Raw genomic sequence first — 25,571 nt, forward strand, 5'->3', positions numbered from 1 at the left:
TCGAGAGAGAATCGTCCCAACTAATTTTGTCACCGATTGCAGCATTGCCAGATATCAACTGGAACTCTAAATGCCGATCTTTTTTCTTGTTTTCAGCGTTATATTTTACGATAAAGAATTACTTTCACTTTTCATTCTAGCCATTAAATCAATGGGAGAAACAGTTTCCTAAAACACTTTTATTTTAAACTCCGATGTCTATTATATATTATTCTAAACTCCTGTTGACTTTAGCTCCTTGAATGTAGTATATTTCATTAATTTTGTTGTTGTTGTTGTTGAAGTGTCCTGTATTTATTGTGTCATAACTGATAGCTACAGACTATATTATCAAATGCAGAAACTGTGAACACTTAAGAAAATTCCAGGAATGTTGATTGTGTAATAACCAATCACACCAAAGAATGAACAAACCACAAACTAGTGAATTACCATCGCTACAGGCACTTTAGGTTTCAGGGGCGCCCGACGTCAATTTTCGGAAAATATCTGTTCGGAAGACGATTTGATATCTAGAATTTTCGGAACATTTGATGTAAAATTTCTTGCTTGCCTGCCTCTCCTAGGATTTTTGAAGATCTAAAAAAATAGTATAATTGCCCATTTTTAACGCATTTTTACCCTAAAAAGGTCATCTAGAATTTTCGGGAGCCTTTTTTCTGGCTAAATTTTCGAAAAGATAAGTTTTGGTCCCTATAATTTTCGGATCACCAGACTTTCAGCTAAGAAAGCCAAACAGATGAAACATCTTTAGGGGATAAAAATACGCCTATATCTACCGTTTAATAAAATACGTTTAACAATGCTATGTTTAAGTGGTTTTGAACTATATTCTCGTTGGGTGCCCCTGAAGTTTTTGAGAAACTATTAACAAAAAATATATTGCCTTCGCCTGGCAACAAATTAACATCCCAGGACTATTTCTTGTGTTCATGCATGGTTTCCTTAAGTAGTTCTGTTAGTAAAATGCATCCAGACATTAATATTAGTGCGCTTTCTATTTGTCAAAACTGACAGGCCAAACCATTCCCATCACAATGATAACTTCCCTGTTAATCAAAACTCTCTAGCTAGATCAGTCAAATCCTAAATAGTATGCATGAAGGACGACGTTTTTCAGCAAAAACTCTTGGAAAAAGCCTATGTCATTTTCAAACTGACTGGTCGGTCAATGGTCCAGCTGGCCAGTTCTGACAAAGGGAAAGCACCCTTAGATGCCTTCTTTGAGTACAATGGTATTCACAGCAATTAAATATGATTCAATCTTTTCTCTATGATAAAGGTAGATGATTATAAACTTTAACTTAGAGTTACCCTCAACTACAAGACAGTAAGATCGATGAAATTAGATTTAAAAATAACTATTATGCAAAAATTAAGCTAACATTTCCGTCTTGGTCCCCTTCTTTATCAAAGCCCTAACAGTTGAAATACATGTACAGCAGTAGTTTCTAAAAGTTTGAATCTGTGACTAAGTAGAGATTCAATCATTCATTATCCTTACTCTTAGCAGTTTGCAGTCATGTTACCTACAAAAGTTTGGGATGTACAACCCCGAGAATGTAATAGATTGAAAGAGCATAAAAACAAGTTGTGCGTGTGGTAATTTTTAGGTATTAAATTTGTAACAATACAATTTTATGGTGGTTTGAATAATGGCAAAAAACTGTGTAGCAATGGAACGTAGCAAAATTCAGGTTTACATGAAGCAACACCCAAACTGCATTTTAAAGAATACCATGGTATTTTCTGCTTTGGCCAATTCTAAAAAAATGGAAATAAAATAATGGAAACAAGGATTAAGACTGTACAGCAAAAAATTACAACTATTCCTTAACATAGATCAGTGTCATAATTCATCAGATTTGCCTTTCCTAAATCCAAACAAGTCCTTAATCCACAACCAAAGCCTATTTAAGCCATACACCCCCGAGAATGTAATAGATTGAAAGAGCATAAAAACAAGTTGTGCGTGTGGCAATTTTTAGGTATTAAATTTGTAACAATACAATTTTATGGTGGTTTGAATAATGGCAAAAAACTGTGTAGCAATGGAACGTAGCAAAATTCAGGTTTACATGAAGCAACACCCAAACTGCATTTTAAAGAATACCATGGTATTTTCTGCTTTGGCCAATTCTAAAAAAATGGAAATAAAATAATGGAAACAAGGATTAAGACTGTACAGCAAAAAATTACAACTATTACTAAACATAGATCAGTGTCATAATTCATCAGATTTGCCTTTCCTGAATCCAAACAAGTCCTTAATCCACAACCAAAGCCTATTTAAGCCATCGATTATCATTTGAAAAAAGCTAACATCCTCTCCCGGCATAAAATGTCCTTCATCTTCGACTACATCTTCCTCACTTTCCTTCTGACGGGCACCAAGCTGATCCTGCATTTTTTTTATGTCTTCTCGTGAATACATCTCCATACCAGGCATTCCTGGGATTCCTCTGCAACAACAGCATTTTATTATTAAGTCTTAATCTTAGTTTAGAGAGGGACAATAATAATTATTGGTTCTCCAGAAGTGCTGGCAACCAGTGAAAGTCTCCTCCAAGTCATAATGAAAGAACCGGCCACTTACAGAATTTTTTTTAAAGGATTTAAAATAAACCAAATGTGGGTAAAAAGTGTACGGTCCTCGAGTCTTAAATGTTTTAACTGGCCATGCAAAATCTTAAATCTTTATGTCATTAGAATAATATATTTTGAATTCATTATTGTATTGATCTCTGTAATAATTATTGTATATCTTTATATCATGAGAATAAAATTGTATATTGTATTTGTAATTTATTTATTGTGAATGTAAACAAATAAAGCTTGAATACCTTAAACAAAATGAAATTCACTTTTCAGGGCCCCCAAAATAAACTTTTTCCCCAGGGAGGCCCCCTGATCCCTCTAGCAGAGAGGAGGATGTGGGTTATCCTCCTTTCCAAACCTGCCCCCAACTTGCAAGCACCTTTCCACCAGTCTCTACTGTCATATTTTTTATACAAGACATAGATTACATGTACTTCATGGACAATTGTGCAGTGATTTTAATGTTCATGCTTTTGTCTGAAAAGTGGGTGATCAACAAGCAAGGTGAACTTTATCTACTAAATAAATAAAATGTAAATCCTTTCTTTCACATGCTCAATTTTGGATACTCAAGAAAGACTCTGCATGAATTGAGTAGGCTCTTTGTTGAGTATGTCCGGCACGTTGCTAAGGATACAGTTTCAATACCCAGACCTAATAGCTTTGTGCTTGGTACAGTGAACTCAAGAGACCTTTTTTAGCCAATATTGAATGTTTAGTTTTCCCATTTCAGACCAGGTGATGGTACCCTGGAGAGCTGTTTCTTTCAAAATTATGTCATCTTCTGCACATGCATCCATGTACATATGTATACATAATTATTAATGAAAAGACAAAAGGCAATTCCCTGAAGATAACAAACAAGAACAAGGTCTATTAAAATATGTCCAGTGGTTTAGCAGTAAACAGATGCCTGCACTCACAACCAGTTTGATGAGAGAAAATAAGAATAAATAGTCGAGAAATATGATGCCTTCCAAGGGGTGGAAGTGACGGGTGACATGGCTCGAAAACTGGCAACAATCTTCTCAGAAAGCACCGACAATCAACAGAAAAGGAGGAGAGAATTGTGACAGCAATAATCTTTTTTTTAATTAGGGAAAGTGACATCTGACGTCTTTATATTTTTGGTGTTTTAGCTGCAAAATAATGATCACTCCTCTGTTATTTCCGAACATTTTCTGTTACTTTCTTTGAAACGTTTTCCAATGATCTGATGGTAGAGCGGTTTTCATTTGAGTGTCGAAAAGTAATAATTGGTTTTGCACTTTCTACACGATGCGATTGGCTTAAAAGATTCGCGCCACCTTTTCATCCAATCAGAAGTAAAACCAAAGCCAATTGTGATGCGCTCGCATGCATTTTCCCGCGCTTTGCGTCAGCCACATGTAATTACTTCGAGTTTTGATTGGTTCAATGTATTGTCTGTGTCCTATGTGATTGGCCAGAGTAATTACTTTGGTTTTGGTTTTACGACACTCAAACGAAAACCACTCTATTATTGAAGAATGGTCCCTCCATGGAGAAAGATTAATAACAATTATTTTATTAACAAATTTTTTTTAACTCTTTCCAGGTGCTATATCTGCCATAAATTCCAAAATTGAGTATCAGCAAAATTTTCATCCTAAACAGTGACATTTTTCCTAACCTTAAATGAGACAGCAACATATTTCCTAACATACAAGGCAACAGGCAGTCTCAGAAATGACAGACAAAGCGGCAGCATACATCCTAATTGGAAGGCCTTAAATATGGGCTGTGGCAGCTTTGAAGGATTGACCCAATTCAGACAGAGCCTTCTTTTCTCCTCCTCCATCAAAAAGAAGACAAAAGGAGGTACTCAGCTTGCAGGGTGGATACTTACATATAATATGGATCTGCATAAGAAATGATGTAATCAACATGTCACAAGCATAGGACAAAGAAAAAATCTGAGTCCCCAAAACAAATTGAACCTATGACCTTCTGCAGACCGGTCGGATGCTCTAACCACTGAGCTACGAAGGACTCATGGTGAGCTGGGTCATATACATTACATGGTTCATGTATGACATGCATCCTACATACTGCAAGGATCAGCAATGTCAGAAGAAAGATGTTAAATTTTAAGCTCAGTGCAGAAAGTCATAGGTTCAATTTGGGGACTCAGATTTTTTCTTTGTCCCATGCTCGTGACATGTTGATCACATCATTTCTCATTTCTTCACCAAAGTTAAAAAAATTACCATAAAAAATCTTTCTTTATTTGTCCTACATATATGTACTCAAAATTTGAAACTACAGTCGACTCCCGATAACCCGAACCTTCAAGGGAAATTGAAGAAAGGTTCAAGTTATCGGGAGTTCGAATTATCGGGAGTTCGAAAAAAATAGCCGAGAGTAAGGTAAAAAACAATTTTTACTGCACAGTGAACATTTTAATCACATTTAATTGTAGAAATGTCAAGTGAAAATTAAAAGATACTTCTAGATTATAAATCAGAACGTAACGTAACAAAACACAGCCTAAATAGAGCATGCGTTTAACTGTTTTGAGAAGAAAAGCTGCTTCACGTTAGCCTGTGACAATCAACATCAGCCTCCACTAGTAAACTATACTCCTACAACACGTCAATAGGAAATGCAAAATTCAATGTCTCGGATGCCCGTAGACGGCTTTTTCCCGACTTTTTAAGGGCTCAAAACATGTTCGAGTTATCAAGGGTAAAATTATATAGAAAATGACCTGAGGGGAAACGAAAATTGGTTCGGGTTAGCGGGAGTTCAACTTATCGAGGGTTCGAGTTACCGAGGGCAAAATTATGGTGAATGTATGACGGAAATCCAGGGGAAATCGAGTTTGGTTCGAGTTAGCGCGAGGTTCGAGTTAGCAAGGCTTCGAGTTATCGGGAGTCTACTGTAGGTGAGTCTGAGGAGAGAAAAACCAAACAAAAACAACAGAACTTCTGCATTACCTCATTTGTTTTAAGATATCTTCTGCTTTCTTCTCATCTTCAGTCAGAACTTGAAAACTTTCATCAACCTTTCTTTCTCCAGCCTTGAGCTTTGATGGCTTTCCTTTGCATGCACTTGACATTGAATAACAAACTTCATTGATCAGTTTTGACAATGACAACTTATCTTTCCATAAGAGCTCTGCAAGATCTGTATCCACTTCTGCCACAGACTCCTCACACGCTTTTGAAATTGTCTGGCACTCTCTTTTACATTTCCCAACATTCTCTTGCTCCAAAAGGCGTAACTCTCCACTCTTTTCTCTCAGATCTATTTTGGATATCCAGCTTCCTTCATCTTTTTCTGGATTGCAGGACTTTTCCACTAGATCAATAACTTTATCCTCCTCAAGCTGCAGAGCCAAAAGGAAAAGTTATTTCATTTTTCCCATTTTGAAAATATTTCTTTAATACAAGGACCCTGCCTCCAGCTATGTTGCAAGTGACTCCATTTAAGTTTGCAAACATGGACAAAGAAAAAGAAAACACATAGAAAATATTACATTCAATATTATCACCTTGTCTGGTCTGTCTGGGGGGTGATTTTACTGATTTACAAGTTTTTGTCATCTGGCCTTAGTAGTTCAAAAAAGATGGAAAGTGCTATCCACCAGGCCCTGGTTGTTCAAACATTGGATAGCGCTACCCGCCAAATAAATCTCCATCCCACGGATAGCGTAATTGATTTCCGTAATACTTATCCCCTGGATAGTGCTTTATCCAGTGGATAGCGCTATCCAATGTTTGAACAACCAGGGCCCAATAAATCACTATCCAGTGGATATAAAGTGAAAAGGAAACCAATAACATAGTGGATAGTGCTATCAGGCAACTGGGGGCAGAGCCAAAACTACTTGAATGCTCAGATGGGTGAATTTTTTTTTTTTGCCCTGTGTTAGGTCTAGAAGGACCAAACCAATGTATAATAGCCAACAACACCATTCCAAAGAATTTCAAATCAACTGGAAATTACGGTTAATATCAGCATTATCACTACCCTGGGTTCCAGAGTGTTATTATTATTTTTAGTTTGTTCTTATCTAATTCATGATAGTTTGCAGCGAAGCTGTGATCGCCAGCAATTTTGTTTATGCAAAGTTTTCTAAGATTTAAGTTATAAATATTCGACCTTCTTGTCATTTCCACCGTCAAGTGTAAAGATTCTGCTAACTTTTCTTTCTTGTTTTCCAAGACAAAGCACCCAGCAGTGGGGAGGGGGGGGGGGAGGGGGTACTCCCTTATATAAGCCGTAGAGGTATGTGCCGACCCAAAGAGTATGGTTTTTTGCACCATTCTGGTCTGGAATCGGGTATGGTTTTCGAGGAAACTGCGGGAGTGTATGATCGTTTCAATTTCATGGCCAAATGAATAAGAAAGAAAGAGAAATATGCAAATTCAAATCAGATTTTAAGAAATCTTTTCGTTGGCATCCTAATCTAAGTAATGATGACATAACTTCTTGGGGGCCAGGTCTGAAAAAAGGGAATAGATTTTAGAGGCCACGTCTGAAAATCAGTGTGGAAAATGGGACTTTTCAGGATTTGGAGAACCAGGCAGCACACTAGGCTTAGCCACAAGTTGCTCGGCAACTTTTGAGATTTTCGGCAACTTTTTAGAATTTTGGCAACTTTTAGAATTTTCGGCAACTTTGGGCTTTTTGAGGTTCTTTGAAGCCACTTTCTTCACGTTTTGAGCCACATTGGTCAGTTTTCGATAGACATTTATTCAATTTATTCTAAAATACAATAATTAGGGCCTAAGCCCCCCCCCCCCCCCCATGGGTTGATTTTTGTGATGCCTTATCACGAGGTCAGCGGTATCACGTTGCACGTTTTTCAAGATGGCAGACAATTACCATGTTTTGTTCATGTCATTCTGATAGACTATTTGTTGATCAAGTGAAATGGAAAGAACCTCTGATATTATCATTGGACTTTGACAAATAAAGTTTTGATAAGAAGCAATGTGCGAATTTTTAATCTTTAACACCCAAAAAAGGTACGAAAAGCAGAAAAATTTTGGCAACTTTTCGGCAACTTTGTGGAAATTCAGCAACTTTTCGGCAACTTTTTGAAAAAATTAGCAACTTTTTGGCACTTTTTAGACACTTTTATCGGCAACTTTGTTGGGATTCATCGGCAACTTGTGGCTAAGCCTACTGCACACCCCAACCAAGAATTCCCAGGAACACGCCCCAGGCCAGCACCCCCACTCCCAGGGGAAGGGGGTACTCTGGATTCCACGTGACAGGGATGATAGAATGGGGCAAAAATCAAAACCCCCCAAAAATCCCTAGACCAAACTTTAACACCAAAAAATCCCATGCCGAATATGCGAGCCATAAAAATTTCCAGAAAGCATTAAATGATATAACACCAAAAAAGGAAATATTAGTTTGAATACCCAAAATAATCCCTGCTTAAGTCAAACTACCCCCGAAAAATTTTGCAAATATTTTCCTACCAATAAGCATCCTTAAATCGAAAATTTCAAACCCCCAAATCCTTCGATCATCCCTGTCACTTAAAATCCGGAGTACCCTTCCCCCCCCCGCTCGGGGGACCCCACTACCCGTAGCCTGAGGTTTAATTTAAATAACCGCCCCAAGTTTACAAGTCAAAATAACCTTCTTTCTCTGAAAGCATGAAGTCCTGGGAGATTTTAATACTTCGGGTCTGTCCAAATCCTGAGCTTTACCTAGTCGTGAAGTGCAAAAATGTTTTCTGAAAAATAAACCACACCTAGATTTTTGTATTTGAGTGGGCTTTTTAATACGGACGGCGGAGCCAGACTCGGCACTTCTGCATGGAGGCGTCTTCAAACATAGATCCGTGGCTCAAAATCTCTTATTTTTCGAGTAACAAAATATTTTCTACGCCATCTCTATTTTTCTGCATAGAATATGAAAAAACAGCATCAACTACAAAGAAGCGCGTCAGATCTAGACTTACTAAGCTTACCTTTTTCGCTGCAGCACCTTGTCGCATTTCTTGCGTTTTTCCATATAAATATTTTACCGCCTTTTGACATGTTTCACATCTAATATAAGGAAGGTCCTCTTTAATAGCATAGTATTTTTCTTTCTTTGGAAGTTGCCCGACTACTGTAGAAATAAATAATAATAGGCAGAAGTAAAAAACACAAAGTGTTTTTGCCGCCATCTTAGAACGGATTGAATGTTGAATGCATCGTTGAATGTGCGCTGAGGGCCGCGCTGAGGGGGAACTGGGGAAGAAGAGACCACGTGTCAGACTTAGAGAGCGGACTTGAATCAGCCAATCAGAGAAGAGAAGAAAACGTACCAAAACGTTCTGGCCGCCATATTGTTTCAGACATTGCCTTGAGTGTTTCGGCAGGTTCTGCTTTGTTTGCATCTCTAAACTGCAACGTAAGTTGAATTTGTGCAATTTTATATAGGGCTGTACGCGTCCTTAATTGGCAAAGTAGGAGAAATGTCTAATTTTCTTCTGCAAAATGCAGGAATCAGTGCGTTCTTCGAAGACGACGACGACTTCTTTGGAGAAGACACTGCAATGTGCAGCGAGGTGGACGACGAGGACCTTCCCCTTACTAATTACCTTCTTAAATTCGATGTTGGCGAAGAAGAACCATGGGATTCTACAGAAGATTTGAGCGTGGGAGGAGAAAGCGTCGATGAACGAGACATTTTTGGGCTTGGTTGTGAGGTGGTAGACGATGACGGGGTGTCTTTTACTTTTGAGAGTGGACACTGGAATGAAGACGCTCCTGATAGAGCAGAATTGGTTGAAAAGGAACTTTGTCGAGCTAAAAATAAAGGCAATTATGGAAAGGAAGAATCGGTTAAAAGTAGTGTTATTGTTGACTTAAATAACCAAAAGCAGACAACCACCTTGGATCCTAAGAACGTTGTCGAAGCTGCATGTGTAGTTCATTCCAAATTAAAAGCAACAAATGTTTCCTTCGCTGAAGACACTTTTGAACCCGGTTCCCCTAACCCAGAGGATTTGGAAACTGATGTGTTGGACCATGTTGGGGAAGTTTTTGGTTTGGAGAATGAAGTCTCTCCTGATAAAGTAGAAGTTGAAATGAGTCAAGCTAAGAAGAAAGGCAATGGCTTAAGCATCCAAAAAAAGAAAAAAACCTCAGATCCTAAGAACGGTATAAAAGCTGCATATACAGTTCATTCCAATGAAAAAGTAACAAATGTTTCATTAGAGAGAAGTAAGAATGGGCCTCTGAAAACAACCATAAAGACTCAAGCAGAGAAAGCGAAAGAACAGCGTCAAAGGAAAAAGAAGTTTGTTCAAGAACTCCAGGATACCATTGAGGAACTAAAGCAAGAAAAGGCTGGCTTGCAACAAGTCAATACTCAACTGAATGACAAAATTGGAAGCTTACAAGAAGAAATCAGCTACTTGAAAGGAGTGATCGCAAATCAAAGTGAATTAGCCAAAATTTTGAGGACTGTTGCTAACATTCCAGGGATTTCAATCAACTGCAGTGTTTTAAAGAATGACCAGGGTGAAATGGGTAAAAATAACAAACAGAAATGTGTTCCTGCTGGTAAGAAGGGTGTAAATTTAAGTGATGAAAATACCAAAAAGAGGAGGATGGATATAGAGGTAAATGGTGAGCTGGAGAATAATGCTGGAGTGTGTGTTCATGTTCAAAGTGGTAAAGTATCGCTTGAGTTTTGTCCAGAATGCAGTAAGAAGGCAAAGAGCACACCACTATCCTGAGATGCATCAGAGGTCCAAAAGACTCCAGTAATCTTTATTAATAATTTATAGTAGTTGTTAAAAGTCTCCTGTTTAGTGGGTGACATTACAATGAAAAGACCAATGGTCACTACCAGCTCAGATCATCACAAAAATGTTAATATTTTGGTGATATTTTCCATGGCAAACAAGGGTAGGTGGTAATGTATCATGACAAACGAAGCAGCTGTAACCAATCAAGACATCCAAAACACATCTTACCCAAAGTTTCATTACCCAGAGTTATGCTACATGAAATATAGTCTGAGGTGTTTACCATTCTGAAATGACTAATAGTAAGAGTGGAAAGCAATGACAGTATAGACCTTACGGCAACAGCTTCTTCTAATACCGTTTTGCAGCAATGTTACTTTGGGTCAGGTGACTTTCGGGTGACTTGACCTTCAAGCAAAGTAGTAAGTTGAAGACAGGAAGTTTTGTCACTAGTATTTTAATGATCTAATACCCTCTCTCTGACACTTCATGCAGTGTACCACTAACAAAGGGAGTAGATCCCTGAGTTTTATTTTGTTTGCAGGTTTTGATCATTGTCATGGACTGTCGAAGTTAACATTACTCGGTTAGTATTGTCATAACTGATGGCAGATGTTATAAGTGATCAAACATTTGTTGGAGACCACTTTTTAGAATCTTCTTAAATTTTGCAACACAGTGTTACGTCAATTTTTGGCATCAAATCATTAACTCAGTAAATTTGTTAATTTTTACAAGATATCTTATTGAATTCTTGTTTCTGCATTAATTTGCAATGCATGACATATTTTGTATTTAAAACAGTAATGTTTTACCCATGTGTTCCAAAGATCCTCACATTGACTTATTAGTCTTTAAAAATAAGGTATTTTTTACAAAAAAAAATCATATTTTAAGAAATCTAAATAGTTCTTTCTGTACTTCCAGTGTAATTTAGTATGGAGAAAGGAAGGAAAACATACAATAGTATTGAACATTGCTGCGTACAATATACATTTAATGTTGTTAGAAATCAACCTTCTTGCATTTCTAACTTTTCTTAAAACTTTTTTAACTAGTAACTGGATTGAATGCACTGTAATGGATGCTTGCCACTCCTTGCACCCTCTGGAGTCAAGTGTCTTTGGGGTTTAAGTGTAAGTAATGTTCCCTCAAAGGTTTTTGTAAGTATAGAATACAATGAGGGACACAGGTAATGGTTTGTCAGTAGGCATGTTTTTGTAATCCCAGTAGTTTCCTTTCGCTCAACCTCTTAACTCAAACTGAAAAGGGGTTGAGAAAGACAAGATTGCTTTTCAATGAAATTCAGATGGTGGTTGTTTGCAGTCAGCTGGCTGTAAACAGTGTGTTTAGCTAAAAAAAAGCATCATTTTACAACAACTGAGCGAGTTCCTCAAATGTTGATTGGTCAAGTGCTATGTTTTGTAAGAGTAAAGAGTAGGACATGATGTGATGGTATTGTAATTTGTTAAATTTCTCTTTCTTCATTGGAAATGGACATCAAAAACTGTCAATGTTACTGTAAAAAAAAAACAAACAAACAAATCAACAACAATTTTTCAGGTTCTGTACTCTTATTGACCATAGACATGACATCAAAATGATCTTTTGGTTTAATGTGCTTCCACTAGAGTTTTGAACATTTTGACAGTATTTTTATGGTCGAAATGAGTGTACACCGTGGAAAATTGTTGTTGATTTGTTAATAGGATATTGAACTTAGTATAATTCCAGTCATAGCAATTGCTATTTGTGAAGTTTTTTTCTCTTGGAGTAAAAGGAGATTAATTTTGTCCAGTACTACAGGATAGCAGGGGTTTGTTTTGTATTCTGTGTATTAAAAATGTTGATGATAATGTTCAGTTCAATCATGTTGTCTAAAAATTAATGACAAGGTGTTTGTAAATCAGTTTTTAATGATGGTTGTAACAGCTGATATCATGGATTTACTTGGTAAGCAAAAAGGTTTACTGGTGAGGTGATTATTTGAATCAAAATTTATTGTAGCTTTGTAGATGCATTTAGTGATCAGGGTTTGTCATCCAATAATTTTTTTTAGGATGGCTACAGGTAAGATTTAGAATTGGCTTCCATTGCTTTGAATTATTTGGTCTTATCACTTTCACTCCTGTAGTGGTTTAAGTATTAATTTCCCATAATGAATGCAAAATTGCCTTTTGTAAAATACTTAAAAATGAAATAATAGTACTATGAAACATTAAGCACTGAAACAGAGGTTTCATTTTGGCGGTAAGACCACAGAACTTTATCCACAGATTGAAAGGTACATGTAGAGTGACGAAATTATTGCTATAGTCTTGGAGTGAAAGGGTCAGGCCAACAGTGACGGCTCAAAATAATATTCAAAGAAACATCTCTTGTTTGAGTTGCTGGAATTCAGCCACATATAATTATAGTCACTTTTAAAAATAATATTGTACAAGTTATTTGAAAGTTTCAACATGCAAAGCTGAGAACAGATACAATACTACACTTAGTCTTAGTCATTTGACGTAAGTGATATCTCTAAATAAAGGCATATACAGTACTCAAAAAGTGGCTGTTGTTTTGGTGTCTGTGTTTACTTTCATCTATTTCTGTACCACAACTGGTCCTATTCAGGACTGAACCCACCCAGGCGATTTATATTTTCCTTTATATGGCAGCATCCAATTCAACTTAAAGCTGTGGGCACTTAAAAAAGTCAGAGTAGCATTCACCAATAACAACAAATTGCAAAGAGGCTAAGGTATTGGTATTTTCAATAATAGTATTATTACCTAGGTTCCTTTAATTTGAGCATGAAATTACAGATTTGACAGAAATGCCCTGCTTTGCCAAAAAAATTAATGGTCATAGCAAAAAAATAATAGATAATTGTCAAGCGTTGTACGTCACTTCTTTTTACCAACCAAGACAAACTTGAAAACAGTAGGCCACTGTTTAACTTTACTTTAATGCTAGTGCATTTATCATGTCTTTTTCAGTTTTTCCTTTCCATTCTCGGTTTAGGTCATTTGACACTTCAATGACTGTATCTTTCGTGTTCCAAACAGAACTTTTGACCAAAACCTTAAAAAAAAAAGAATTGTGAAAACGCTTTTTCAGAGAATTTAGGTATTACCGCATGGCATGTGGGTAGGTTATTCTGGGCTTTGTCTATTGCATTTTGCAAGGGTTGTTTCATCTGAGATGGACTTTGGACTTTTATCCCTTGTAGAGGTTGGATGGTGGGGGTGAGGTTTAAGGGGGATAGCAACTCTCTTGGGATTGTGTTGACTCCACCTCGCATGTTAAAATTCATCCCCCTGTTTTTGTTTGACTTAAAATAAAAGTAATCTGCCTTGATTTAAAACATCTCTATAAACTTCTGTCAAGGCTCTGTTAGGGTAAAATCGGACAAGCAACATGGCCTTGAAACGGTGACATAAGACATCAGGAATGGTGACAAATGGCACAAGGATGGGTTGAAATTTCAACAGCAATAGACATAAGTGCAATACAATAGAAAAATACCTAGAGCGACATGGCTTCGTCGGATCAATTTAGGATTGTGAGAAACTGCCCACCTACCCCTCCCCTAAGCTAACATTGACATTTCTCAGTTAAGGCAAAATGATGGCTTAAGGGAGGGGTAAGTGGGCAGTTTCCCAGAAACCTAAATTGACCCTCCTCCTCAATATGCGGAACGAGAGGTTTTGAAATTCAGACTAGGGACATTATAAGTAACACTCCACCCCCCACCCCCCCCCCCCCAAGAGGGCCTCTTTTTTAGCCTTTTGGAGGCTTAGGTGTAAATAGACAGTAAAGAGGTTGCCACAAAAAACCTTATGCTTCATTCTTTTATTTACACTTTCTTGAATAGAAAAAATAGTATATAAATACTAGAAACATTCTGCTGAACTGTTATTGAAAATTTACTGTTATTATTTATAAAGTTAATCCTCTATAAATTGTGGCATGGTAAGAATCTAGAAACTAGAGATTTCAGAAGGGAACTATAAAAAGCTAGTCCTGTCTTTGAGAATGTCTGCTTGAGCATTTCCAGGGTTTTCTGACAGATCTTGATGTTAGTTGTCAAACTAAAACTCAGTGCAGCTTAAACAACCTGTTTGTAAGATGCATATCATCCACATATCTGGAAGAAAAAAAAGTATTTTTAAGTTTAATTCAAATATTGCATAATACTGAGCCAGCAATGGCATGCAATATGGGCTTGTGCAAAACAATAATACATTGAAACCCTGCCTTACGGCCACCTCATTATTAGGATAGTTTTTTTTTTGCCACCTGGCAAAACCGCCATACATTTTCTTGTAAAAAACCCTGGTTAATACGGCCACCCAGTTAATACAGCCAACATTGGTGACTGTATTAACAGAGTTCTACTGTATTATAATCGCATGGGAGAGATTTGCTTCAGTACCCATGACTATTTGTGAATAATAATTATTTCTGAGTTGAAAGTAGAAGACATTAAACAAGTTTAACTTCTGTTTGTCTGTGTTGAGTTTGCTGTCTGTGTATATTGGAAATGGCATGTGCTGCAGCTGTTCCAGCTTCTGCATTTCTAATGATTTTCAGCGTTTCAAAATGTCAATGGACTTAACCATTGCTGATAAATCTCTGTCACTTTCTTGTTCTTTCTTTCTTGCTCCACCAAAAAGAAGTGAAAAAAACATCATGTAACTTGCTGAATACATACGTTTCGCAACTTATGTGTTTGAAACTGATTTATTTATTACTTTCATTGGATTGTTCACACCTAGGAGTGTGTTGTAGACTTACCTTAGATGTCAGCTGTTTTTGCAGTGAAATGTTTGCCAGCCGCTGCACCTGCGACGTGGCCGTCAGTCATGCCTGGGATACTGTTCAGATATGTGAACAGAAGTGGCCGGCAACATTGCTCATCCCAGTCTTTACCCCCCTGGCCCCGGCATGCCTGCGAAGTTGACTCAAGTTCAACTATGCAGGCAAGCCGGCGGTAGAGCTCTGCGATGGCTTCAGTTGCCGGTGACACATTTTCTCATTTGTCCGAGAAGTGTCCCAGGCAGTACCGGCGGTTATGTTGCAGATAAATTGCCGGCATATGAGAACCAGGCTTTAGCTCCACAAAAATGGGAGCCCGAATTATTATCAGTTTTAAAAAGAGAATGACATCAGGGAGATTGCTTCTCAGATGCTCTTTTCATGGCGTGGGAAAGGCGTCTGCTCCCGCTGGCCAAAGAGATCCTGAATAATGACGCTACCTTACCCCACTCCCCCTGCTACTTGCCCGTACTTGGAAACTGGGTAAATTAAATGCATAAACAAGGCCTTTATTGTAACAAATCTATAACTTAGCAAATTCGGAAAAATAGGTCTTATATCTGGTCTTAACTAAACCGTGTGTGCTTTTACTAGACGACCGTTTTTACTGATAATGCAATAAAACAACGGTAAAGTAAACAAAACATTGTTCATAGGTTAAACAACCTTGCCAAGGCGCGTCCATATCCGCTAATTAGCAGGACTTCCACTCAAATAATGTGTTAACAAGTTAAACTAAGGCAATACTTAAGGGCTAAAAAGTCAGAAAATAGAACTTACCTGGTCATGGGACTGTTGATGTGAGGGAAATGCTTTTGACTTTTGGGATGAAATGGCGGCGGAAGCGCCATGCCTGTTCCCCATCTCGGGTAAATACTTCTGCTTGGAAAACCTTTAGAGGGAAGCATCTGCCTGAGAGTCGACCACTCCTCGCATCTTGTTGCTTGAGAAGAAGGGTACCACTTTTCCTCTTCCAAATGTCGTGAAAATGTTTTCAAAGAAGGTTGTGTTTCGCGTGCCCAGTGTTCAGGGACGGTGGTGGCGACTGGTGGATCGCAGATAAATTTAGACCTCTGTACCGGCGCATTACTTCTGAGATCCTGGGGATCGTGTCTTTTGTTCACCCACACTACATCGTTGTTATCTGGTCGTATTTTAGCGGTAGATTTGTAGCCAAAAAGCATTCCGCCAAGTGACTCCGCAGCCATGTCTGAAATTACTTCGCGCAATAAGCTGTTGTAACTGTCTGGTTGCTAAGCAACAGATTAGTCCCTTGTCACCGGAAGTTCCGATCGTCAATTAAAAGATGCTTTAAAAAGTCTTCAATTCTACAAGTCATCTATGAAAAATACTATTACTTGCACATTTGAAGATTAAGTACCACATAATTCAAAACATGTTCAAGGGCCGTCCTTTCATGGGGAGGTTGATTTGCGATGTTAGAGTTGTTGCGCCTGAGCGTAATATCTATCTACCATTTATTTGCCTCCATTACAATGATTAATAACTCCTGCAACCAAAGAAAACCGTTATAAGTGCTTGCATTGTGATAAACGATTCACCGAGTCAATAGTCTCCTTCGTAGCCGTTTTTAGGCAGCCTTGGATTAGCTAGGGTAACGTGGACCATGGATAATCCATGGTGTAGGCAAATGTCCCCGAGTTGATTTCTTGGGGACCGCACTCAAGTTAAGAAAGAGAAAGAAAACTTCGTAGTCTCTTTTTTGCGGCCTCTATAAAACGTGGAGTTAGACATTTTCACGTCTCTTAGTCGTGCAGTGAGGGCAAAGAAATGTGATGATGATGCACTTGAAAAGTTGTTTTTCGCTCAATAAAACTATAGCTTTTTTAACGTACACGTTGCCGTCGCCATTGTCTCCCTACTTTCTTAGCTGAGGAGGGCGTCTGTTCACAGGCTAGTTAGTGTAAGACGGAATCCGCAGTTACTCCGACACTTGGCCCCAGTGTCAAAGTCTGTCTTTGAGAAAGTTCTCAGGAAAAACAGGTGTCACAACAGACTACAAGCAAAATAAATGACAGGGTAATGGCCACCTATATTAGTTATATCAGCCGTTTGTCGCAGATGCGTCAGTTCGTCTTCTCTGACTGACAAAATTTTTTTAGATGAGGCGGGCTTAACACTTCCCTACAAAAAGCGCCCTGGGGGCGAGGGTGTGGGGTGTGGGTGGGCCGCACCCGCTCCCTCCCCCCCCCCCCCCCCACCTCTTCTCTAACCCCAAACGAGGGTAGCCAATCTCGTCCTTAGGGTCTCTCGTTGTTCAAAATAGCTGCTGTCACGATATGGAAAACACAAAAACCCTGGGGTCGAGGTTTAGAAGGTAGCGTGTCTTTCAAAGGAAGGATGGAGCGTCGCACGTTACCACTCATGCGCGGCGTATAATAGCGAGAACCGTCGTATTTGAAGAAGGAAATCCACTTATTACCCGTCTAATGAGGTGTACTTCTCGCATGAAGACAACTGTGCACTTTTTTTAGCGTTTGTAATTTGTTTTTTTTTGTTCTAAAGGGCTGTTTATTGTGTTCTCATTATACAGGGCTACTTTTCAGTGCGCGCTTTAACACAGCCCTTTCCTTCTGCCTGTAACGGTTTTTCTTAGCGTTTTCCGCTCCTAGCCTGAGTGCCAGAGTCTTTTTTTTAATTTAATTCCAAGAGCCTGTTAATTCCTGATAGTTCGCGGCGAAAAACGGGAAATTAACTAAACTGTGCGCAGGGCTTATTTCTCTGGAGCCAAGGTGCCTCCATAATTAATGAGTACATCTTCTTTAATCCGAAGCAGTTGTTTTTACTTAAAATTTTGGATTAAACAACCCTCTCCGTAAAGAAGGAAAAAATTTTAACAGGCTAATTCTTTTATTGGTTCTCTGAAAGATGGGAAATTTTATAAATCGTCTCACATCCCGCTTTCTTGCGTGCGAACAGTACATACGTATTTTATTGGCTCGTCCCCACAGGGGGTTTTCAGAGTCAATCTAACAACAATGATTTTAAAAAACCCAGTTACACACAGAAAGCCAAAAACACGAAAAATTATCAACTTATTTAGCTCAAGGAGACGTCTAGTAATAATTCACCCTTAAAACTAGTCGATTAGGCTTGAGTGCAAAAAATTTGTGATCATTGAATTATCCAAAATCTTATCTGTTTAAAAGTAACGAGGATAACTAGAAAGCGGATTTTTGACATACCGTACCACCGTATCCGTCATCAGTAAAATTAAAAAACGGCTCCTTAGCATTATAAGAAACTCTTGAGCTGCTTTGGAGTTTCCGTTAAAATCAGGTGCATGTAAGGAATTCATTTACTAGCGCGCAGTAGAATTAAACGATGATTTTTAAATGACTTTTTACTGATTATGATAGATGTGCCTCTCAAACGCATTTGTTTATATTGCAGAAAGTGTTGTCAATTGTGTTGTCTCGGATAATATCTACCTGTTGCTGTCAAGGCTTTTTGCTTCTGAAATTATTCAACTCTTGCTTACTGTTATTTGACTCTTTCGTTTTCATTCAAGGTCCTCGTTCCAGCGAAAACGCAGGCGCAAACGTTACTGAAATTTTAAACGTCGCCTCTATTTCATTTTAGCCAATCGACTTACAGAACGTTCGCGTACGTCACCATGTGACGTCATGGTTTAGTATATAAGCACACGCCACACACGAGCGAGCTTCAGTTTGCACTGACTTTCACTGTGTATACTTGACTTACGTCACTGTAATTGAAAGGAAATTGCGCCTGAAATGGGTTGTAATCAGAGCAAAGTGAGATTTTCGCAAGTATTTAAGAGGAAGAGGGTAAGAGCAACTTAGCGGTTGATGAAGTTTTCGTAATAAATGAAAAAAATGCCAATTTTCTGCATCTTTCGTTGTAGTTTTCGAGAGTGTTAAGTAAGGTCGTTGAAAACATATGGCGTCAGCCTTGCCATATAAGGGCACAAATTTGAAATTATTCTGACCAATCATAGAGAGTTATTTGAAGGCCCCATGTGGGGTTAACGTGACCTTAAAAGGTAACAAATTTGAAAAATTCTGACCAATCGTAGGACATGTTTGAAAGCCCACGTGGTTTCGGTTCAACCGTAAAAGGAAACGGATTTGAATTGAAAGTGACCAATCACTGCGCGTTTCCTCCATATCTCGCGCGTGCGTAGAAAGATTGAGCCGTTACAGAACAACGAGTGATTTTTGTTTAGCTCGGAAGAAAAGGCAACTGATCATGAAGAAAATCAACAAACAAACAAAAAATAAAGATGGTTTCAATTATGGCAATTGAAACCACGAAGTCTCCAATGTTTCTTTGAAATGTAGCGATTACTAGAAAAATGCTATATCAGCATGATTTGACTGCAGTGTCAGGCAGCGCGCGCATGACAAATCGTCGCCTTTCAATTTATTGAAAGAATGGATGAGATCTTCGAATATCCATGTTGAGAATAATATATTGAAGATGACATTAAATGAAACAGTTTAAATCGACAACAACAAATTTCATTTACATTCAATTGCTAGTAATTACAAATAGTTTACCCTCCCTCAAATAATAGCAAAGGAACTAATCGAGGCCGAGGTGGGGGAGGGGGGGGGGGATGGAGAGGGAAAATAAGGCATATTTTGCATTATTTTATTTTCATTTTATATTTTACGATTTGAGAAAAAAGGACTAGACAATTACAACAACTAAATCTTAGATCAAATAAAGTAAATTCAAATCAAACTCACTTTAGAAATTTTCTAGGGTCTCAGTGTAGAAAACCGTCATCCCGGTTGGGAACTCCCCTATATAGGGGCGGGGATTCTCGTTGTCTCGCTTAGGAGTGTAAATTTCGGATTTTGGTCTCACTTGGGGTGTTCTGGACAAAAACGCCAGTATATTTAGCCGTAAAAGTCTCTATTAGGGTTGCATGCGAAGTAATAGAAAAAATTATATATTTTCAATTCGTTTTATTTACTCGATACATGTAATCCCTGTTTAAAATGGTCTCTTTTAGGGGTCAAAAAAGGGTTAGGCCACGCCCTGATTGGAATTGAGGGGAGAGTTTAATTGGAAATTTCCGACGAGTATCCCTACCTCTTTCATATGGGAGTCGCCCTGGACCGTCAGCCGTCAAAGGTCCAAAATTTAACTGTTAACCGTCGACCGTCGAAAAAGTCTCTTTTTTTACCGTCAACCGTCAAAAATAAGGGTTAATTTTAACTACAAATCTCACCAATTCAGCTGATCTTTACGTGGATTCTTGCTCCTGAAAAAATGTCTTAACTAGAAAAAAAAAAACATTCCATGTTTTAAAAAAAAGCTCTTTCTAGAAATTTTGAATGCATTTGGAAATTATATTTTAATGAAAGGCCAAGATAACCTCCAAAAGGCAACAGCTCATATTAATTCGTAATTTACGTTTGGACTAAATTTCTACTTAATAACGTAACCGTCAATCATCAATATTGGAAAAAAAAATGTAGCGTCAACCGCCTATGCTACCACTCCATCGAGACCCTCATAAGAGACTCCTTACTTATCTGTTAATAATTTTTTTCGCTAGGCAACCAAGAGAACAACTTGGTATGTTGACCTTGGTACGTTAGAATGCAGCCCTCCTCTTATGCAGCATACGTCACAGAAACCAGCCCCAGCCTCAAACATCCATTATGAGGACTTTTCAATTCTGTCTTTTATGACAAGAAAAGATCATTACGAGTGGGTGGAGATGTATGCTAAAAAACAATTGTTTGAATGTGTGGAATCTTGCTTAAACTATAAAGGATTTCATGAATATGGATTCCACTTATTATCACTTACTCCAAGGCCCTTGTTGGAGATCAGAACTTACGATAATAGATCCATTCATTCCCTTCCTGGGGGGAACTCCACGGCCTTGGAGTACTTTCTAAGGTAGGTACAACTGAGACAGTTCCGGGTACATTGTAACTAGTACCCTACGAGCAAGCTCACCAATTATGTCGAGCGAGCCGCGAGAGCCTGCCCCTCGAGCTCTCGTCTCCTTTCGAGCGTGGCTCTCGCGTGAATTCTCGCGAATCCCCCAAATGAAAAGCTTCCTCGCAGGCTAATGGTAAATTGCCATCGATCTTCGCCTCGGTTGGAATCCAAGACAGTCTTGGATTCTGGATTCCACGCCATGGATGCCGGATTCCAAATACTTGATTTCGGAGTCTTTGTAAGTGGAATTTGGATTCCGGATTCCAATTGTTGGCGGGATTCCGTGAACTGTATTACGGATCCCAAAGCCCAGGATTCCCGATTCCACAAGCAAAAATGTTCGTTACATGAAGCGCAATTAGGAAAAAAGTATTTATTGGCCAAATAAGGTAACCCGGTGCTCGAATTCCGGAATCCGCAAAAAGATTGCTTGTGCAATCCGGAATCCTTGGCTTCGGAATCAGGGAATACCCGGATGCTGATCAAGGATTCCAGAATACAAGTTCCACTGACAATGAATCCGGAATCCCCTAGTACCTAGAATCCGGAATCCAGCACGTTTTAATGCCTTTATATTTGCAAAGTTTAACAAAGTTGAGCCTCTGGATACTAATTCTTAGTATTTAAATGTCCTCAACTGATTTTGTAAAAATGAAAGTTCTGATGGGCTCTACAGCTCTATAAGTTTTGCGAACTTTTTTTTCCACTCTGATAACTTGCAAAAACAGCGCGGAGAGACGGTTCCACACTGACTTTCCCCTTGAATATTCCGTCCCGATAGCCCCCCTCCCCCTCCTCCCACTGTATAATACCGGGCCTCCGAGGTTGGAAGTGCGCAGAAGATATCGTGCGTCGGAACGAAAAAGCGGGTGTTCGGTAGCTTAGAATGCTGAGAAAACAATGGGGTGTTCTATCTATGTTGAAAATTTGAAAAAAAACAAAACAAAAAAAACAAAAAAACACATGCACTCGCTAAAGTTCTCAACAGTTAAATTGGCCTTTGTATAGAACGAAAGTTGAAAGAAACATGGCGTTATTTGTAATAAATTACGCTAAATAGGTCTCTAAGGAGGAAACACTTTATAGTAAGGATATTTAAAGGCGAATTAGCCTGTTCTTTTCTTATTCATTCACAGAACTATTCCAGAAGCAATTGAGGCAAAGGTGGGGAATGACCCCTTTGTTCTTGTTATCGATGATCTCGATAACGAGTCAGGCTACAGTAAAATGTGTGTTAGTCTGATTGAGAAGACCTGCCAGACGCTGCAAATGAGGTAAAATAATAAAAAAAATTGTTATACTTTCCTGGTCCCCAGGGTCGTCTTGTGTTCCCGAGTAGGGCGGCTGTAGGGGAGACCCAGCCTCGTTCCCAGTCGTCCTCGGCGATTTCGGATGTGACTTCACCAGTTAATTCGCTCTCGGTTCCAAGCCTCCTCTTATAACTCGGATAGCGCGAACTGGCCTGGGCACGAGGCTGGGGGAGACCCTCTTATCTTCTGCCGCCACCTTTTTGGAAAACGAAAAGACCCTGTGGACGAGGTTGGCACTTGTGATTCCATCGTGAGTAGCATTCCACGAAGGAGTGTCCAAAAGCAACTGATTTAAAAAGGCACTTTTCATTCCTCTTGTTGTCTGTTGTTTCTACTTCTTTATTCACTCCCTCTTTTCTCATTCATCCCATTTCTACTAAGTCTTTTCAGAAATGTAAGTGATATGCATAAATCACAGGGATTCTTTCTAGCAACCGGACGGAAAATACTCGAAATTGTTTTCGTGTTATTGAAAAAGGTGCCCGTAATATTATCATCATCATCATTATCATCTTCATCTTCATCTTTATCATTTTCGTCATCATTATTTTCGGAAAAATTGCGATCATTAACATACTGATTTTGATTCTTCAGTCTTAGTTTGAAAATACCTATGCTCTTCAAAAGAATGTAAATAAATGAATCACTTTGGATCGAATCTATCTTCTTTTGATGTCATTCACTGACTGCCATCTTAATTTTCACAGATTTGAGGGGAGGTTGAAGAGAGTTTGTATCAACAGACCATACGGTCTGTTAGCCTATGACCTCGCGATCAGAAAGCGGTTCAACCTCCCGTTTGCCAGGTAAGACATCTAATGAGGTATTGCTAATATAGCAATTATATTGGGTGGTCGCAATCTTAGCCCTGTCTCGTTACCGGCGCAACGGTCTTCCCTTGTGTCTTTGCGTTTTTGAAGCTTTCCCATGATCCTTGCGCCGCGACTACCGTCGAAAATCCCAAGAAGAGTCTGGGTACGAGGTATTGCTTAACATGCATTTACAAATAGTAGTTATATAGACTGGGGAAACGTTTAGTCAGCTTTGATCAACCTCGTGCTCAGGGATTCGCATTTAGATAAGGCGGAAGCCCTGGGAACGAGACTGATTGTTGATTGCCGTCAAATTACCAAAGGTCCTGGCCCAGTTGTTCAAAAGGCAGACCATTTGATTATCGAAATCTCTTTCCAGCAGATAGAGCACTTGATTTCCCTTATACGTATTCAATATATAGCAATTTATCCGGTGGCTTGCGCAATCCAACGTTTGAACAACCAGTGCCTGGAATTGAACAATCCGCAACCTCGTCTCCAGGGCTTTTCCCGAAAGCCCTGGGGACGAGGTTGGAACAATCCGCTCCTCCTGTAGGATAATGTCGTACCCAGATCTCCCACAAGACAGAGTGAGATCTGGGTACGAAATTATCTGCAGCAAGGGACTACGCAGATCTAACCTCTCACATGTCTTCCACTGTCACCTGTCATAAGACATTCTGATCGATTTTAATGAACGTTTTCTTTTTCAGCTGTGAAATTGAGAATAAGCTAATCGTAGCTGATAGATTCTCTGTGGGAAAGCTGGCAAGAGCTACAGGTTAGTTTACATTGAGGGAGGCGTTCTTTCGAGTATATACGGTTTGGATAGAATTTGCCGATTTTATTTCATTTGTGGTCAATTTGTATTCCTTTTGAGTGCAATATTACATTTGTGGCTTCAACCCCCCTTGCTTACGCGCAACATGTTTGTACAACTTATCCGTCTTGTTTAAGACGGTTATCTTAGAACTGGTTTTTTGTTGGTCTTGCAGGTTTTCCAGGAAGACTTATTCCAGAAGATGAACTTAAAACTAGAGTTGCGAGTCTCTGAAGCTATTTCAGGAAAAGATTTACAATGACAATTTAAGTCCTAGAAATTAATTCGTATTTTATCAAAATAGTCTTCCTGCGATTAAGCTGATTTTAGTTATCTTGAATATTGTAGTATTGTTATTATTATTATTTCTAACATAAATGAGGCTGTTGTATATTCTTTACGCATATCTGATGTAGCGTCATTTATTATAATTGTCTCCTGTTTCAAAGATAACAAGATGGCAGATAAAATTGTTTCTTAAGTTCTAAGCAATGTCAACTGAAGTTACGTTTCGACACTATAACATGCTGTTCTCGATATACAACAAAATTTCTTAACTATTATATTCTTTCTCTACACAAAATACTGATAAACGTTTACCTATAACTATTACCAATGCAAAACACGGTTCTTTCAATAAACATGCTAGGGATTGTTTCTACTGTAAATTAACATTGCAATCAGTAATCGTAGGAAATAATACTGTTATTTAGCACAGCCAAAGCTTTAAATACAGACTTAGTATTAATAAATAGTAGAAAAATGTATTTGAAAACAGTGCAATCCAATGCAACGAAAAAACTTTAACATGTGGGGAGTACTAACTGCTTTCATTAGTTTGAGAAATTTGTTGTTTTGCTGAAAGTCATTATCAGCTCAGGGACTAATCGTCTGGCACTAAGGCGAATATAACCGTGAAAGTTAATTTATAGAGAGCTTAAAATAGCTCCGCATATACAATTTATACTCGATAAAGTGTCATTTTGGAATCGGATCAGACAATAATATAACATCGTTGCTAAGGGTTGCACTAGTTTTGTTATACATAATGTTAAACAAGAAATGCTTACAATAAATATGTGAACATTGAAGTTTCATGCCTCTTGCGAGTGATTTTGTTTAATTTTTACTTTGTTCGGTTTCTTCCTTCTCTTTCCTCTTCCAGCTGAATATTTTAAACTGTTTCAGGAAATACAATTTCCCGTGTTGCCCTGCCTGTGTAGCTAGCGTTTCCAAATCGGCGAACTCGCGTGGAAATGCTTGCTAAGCAGGCTCCCGCGCGCGTCCCCCGCTCCACCTCCCTATACCTAGCTGACGTTTCTCACCTCGAAGGAGCCTATTCTGAGGTTTAATTAAGGGGTTACTGAAACAGCAAGTTGTAAAGTCAGGTTTTGCTCCCATTTTTCGTTTCCCCAGAATACTTATGAGCATAACCCAACAACGAGATGACTCGCTTTCAGTAACAAAAGTATAATTATACGAGGACGAAACTGGACTGACAGTTTTTCTCTCGTATACTCAAGTTATCAGAGTGGAAAAAAAAA

General features: G+C 38.6%; 4 protein-coding genes across 5 annotated transcripts; 2 read left to right on the top strand and 2 right to left on the bottom strand.

Moving 5' to 3' along the window:
- Window positions 1-1,927: 1,927 nt before the first annotated feature.
- On the bottom strand, window positions 1,928-8,766 carry LOC140943991 (uncharacterized). Its single transcript, XM_073393099.1, has 3 exons — window positions 8,555-8,766; window positions 5,556-5,947; window positions 1,928-2,462 (listed from the first exon to the last, which is right to left on the bottom strand). Exons 1-3 carry the CDS (start codon window positions 8,753-8,755, stop codon window positions 2,225-2,227), a joined length of 831 nt encoding a protein of 276 aa, XP_073249200.1. The 5' UTR covers window positions 8,756-8,766; the 3' UTR covers window positions 1,928-2,224.
- A 125-nt stretch (window positions 8,767-8,891) lies between these two features.
- Window positions 8,892-11,794, top strand: LOC140943624 (uncharacterized). 2 transcript variants are annotated; one of them, XM_073392740.1, is made up of 2 exons: window positions 8,892-8,982; window positions 9,075-11,794. In XM_073392740.1, the coding sequence occupies exon 2, from the start codon at window positions 9,128-9,130 to the stop codon at window positions 10,313-10,315; it is 1,188 nt and encodes a 395-aa protein (XP_073248841.1). In that variant the 5' UTR covers window positions 8,892-8,982; window positions 9,075-9,127; the 3' UTR covers window positions 10,316-11,794. The 2 variants fall into 2 exon arrangements, 1 of the variants encoding a protein (XP_073248841.1); XR_012166614.1 differs by lacking the exon at window positions 8,892-8,982 and having other exon boundaries at window positions 8,989-10,913; window positions 11,386-11,788.
- Window positions 11,795-14,251: 2,457 nt separating this feature from the next.
- On the bottom strand, window positions 14,252-16,379 carry LOC140943038 (uncharacterized). Its single transcript, XM_073392071.1, has 2 exons — window positions 15,917-16,379; window positions 14,252-14,465 (listed from the first exon to the last, which is right to left on the bottom strand). Exons 1-2 carry the CDS (start codon window positions 16,342-16,344, stop codon window positions 14,417-14,419), a joined length of 477 nt encoding a protein of 158 aa, XP_073248172.1. The 5' UTR covers window positions 16,345-16,379; the 3' UTR covers window positions 14,252-14,416.
- Window positions 16,380-18,838: 2,459 nt separating this feature from the next.
- LOC140944431 (uncharacterized) lies at window positions 18,839-24,261 on the top strand. The gene is made up of 6 exons (XM_073393576.1): window positions 18,839-18,948; window positions 20,691-21,040; window positions 22,222-22,359; window positions 23,103-23,201; window positions 23,921-23,988; window positions 24,203-24,261. The coding sequence occupies exons 1-6, from the start codon at window positions 18,895-18,897 to the stop codon at window positions 24,259-24,261; spliced, it is 768 nt and encodes a 255-aa protein (XP_073249677.1). The 5' UTR covers window positions 18,839-18,894.
- Window positions 24,262-25,571: the final 1,310 nt, after the last annotated feature.

Source organism: Porites lutea, chromosome 7 (genome assembly GCF_958299795.1).
Source record: "Porites lutea chromosome 7, jaPorLute2.1, whole genome shotgun sequence".
Lineage (NCBI taxonomy): Eukaryota > Metazoa > Cnidaria > Anthozoa > Scleractinia > Poritidae > Porites > Porites lutea.

What these genes read in the sequence shown, in the direction of transcription:
- LOC140944431 (XM_073393576.1), top strand. Translation starts at nt 18,895, where the DNA reads ATGGGTTGTAATCAGAGCAAAGTGAGATTTTCGCAAGTATTTAAGAGG. An exon ending in AAGTATTTAAGAGGAAGAGG is followed by an intron (nt 18,949 to 20,690) that starts GTAAGAGCAACT and finishes TTTTTTCGCTAG; the next exon opens with GCAACCAAGAGAACAACTTG. An exon ending in GCCTTGGAGTACTTTCTAAG is followed by an intron (nt 21,041 to 22,221) that starts GTAGGTACAACT and finishes ATTCATTCACAG; the next exon opens with AACTATTCCAGAAGCAATTG.
- LOC140943038 (XM_073392071.1), bottom strand. Translation starts at nt 16,344, where the DNA reads ATGGCTGCGGAGTCACTTGGCGGAATGCTTTTTGGCTACAAATCTACC. An exon ending in ATCAACAGTCCCATGACCAG is followed by an intron (nt 14,466 to 15,916) that starts GTAAGTTCTATT and finishes TTTTTCTTCCAG; the next exon opens with ATATGTGGATGATATGCATC.
- LOC140943991 (XM_073393099.1), bottom strand. Translation starts at nt 8,755, where the DNA reads ATGGCGGCAAAAACACTTTGTGTTTTTTACTTCTGCCTATTATTATTT. An exon ending in AAGGTGCTGCAGCGAAAAAG is followed by an intron (nt 5,948 to 8,554) that starts GTAAGCTTAGTA and finishes TTGGCTCTGCAG; the next exon opens with CTTGAGGAGGATAAAGTTAT. An exon ending in GATATCTTAAAACAAATGAG is followed by an intron (nt 2,463 to 5,555) that starts GTAATGCAGAAG and finishes CTGTTGTTGCAG; the next exon opens with AGGAATCCCAGGAATGCCTG.
- LOC140943624 (XM_073392740.1), top strand. Translation starts at nt 9,128, where the DNA reads ATGTGCAGCGAGGTGGACGACGAGGACCTTCCCCTTACTAATTACCTT.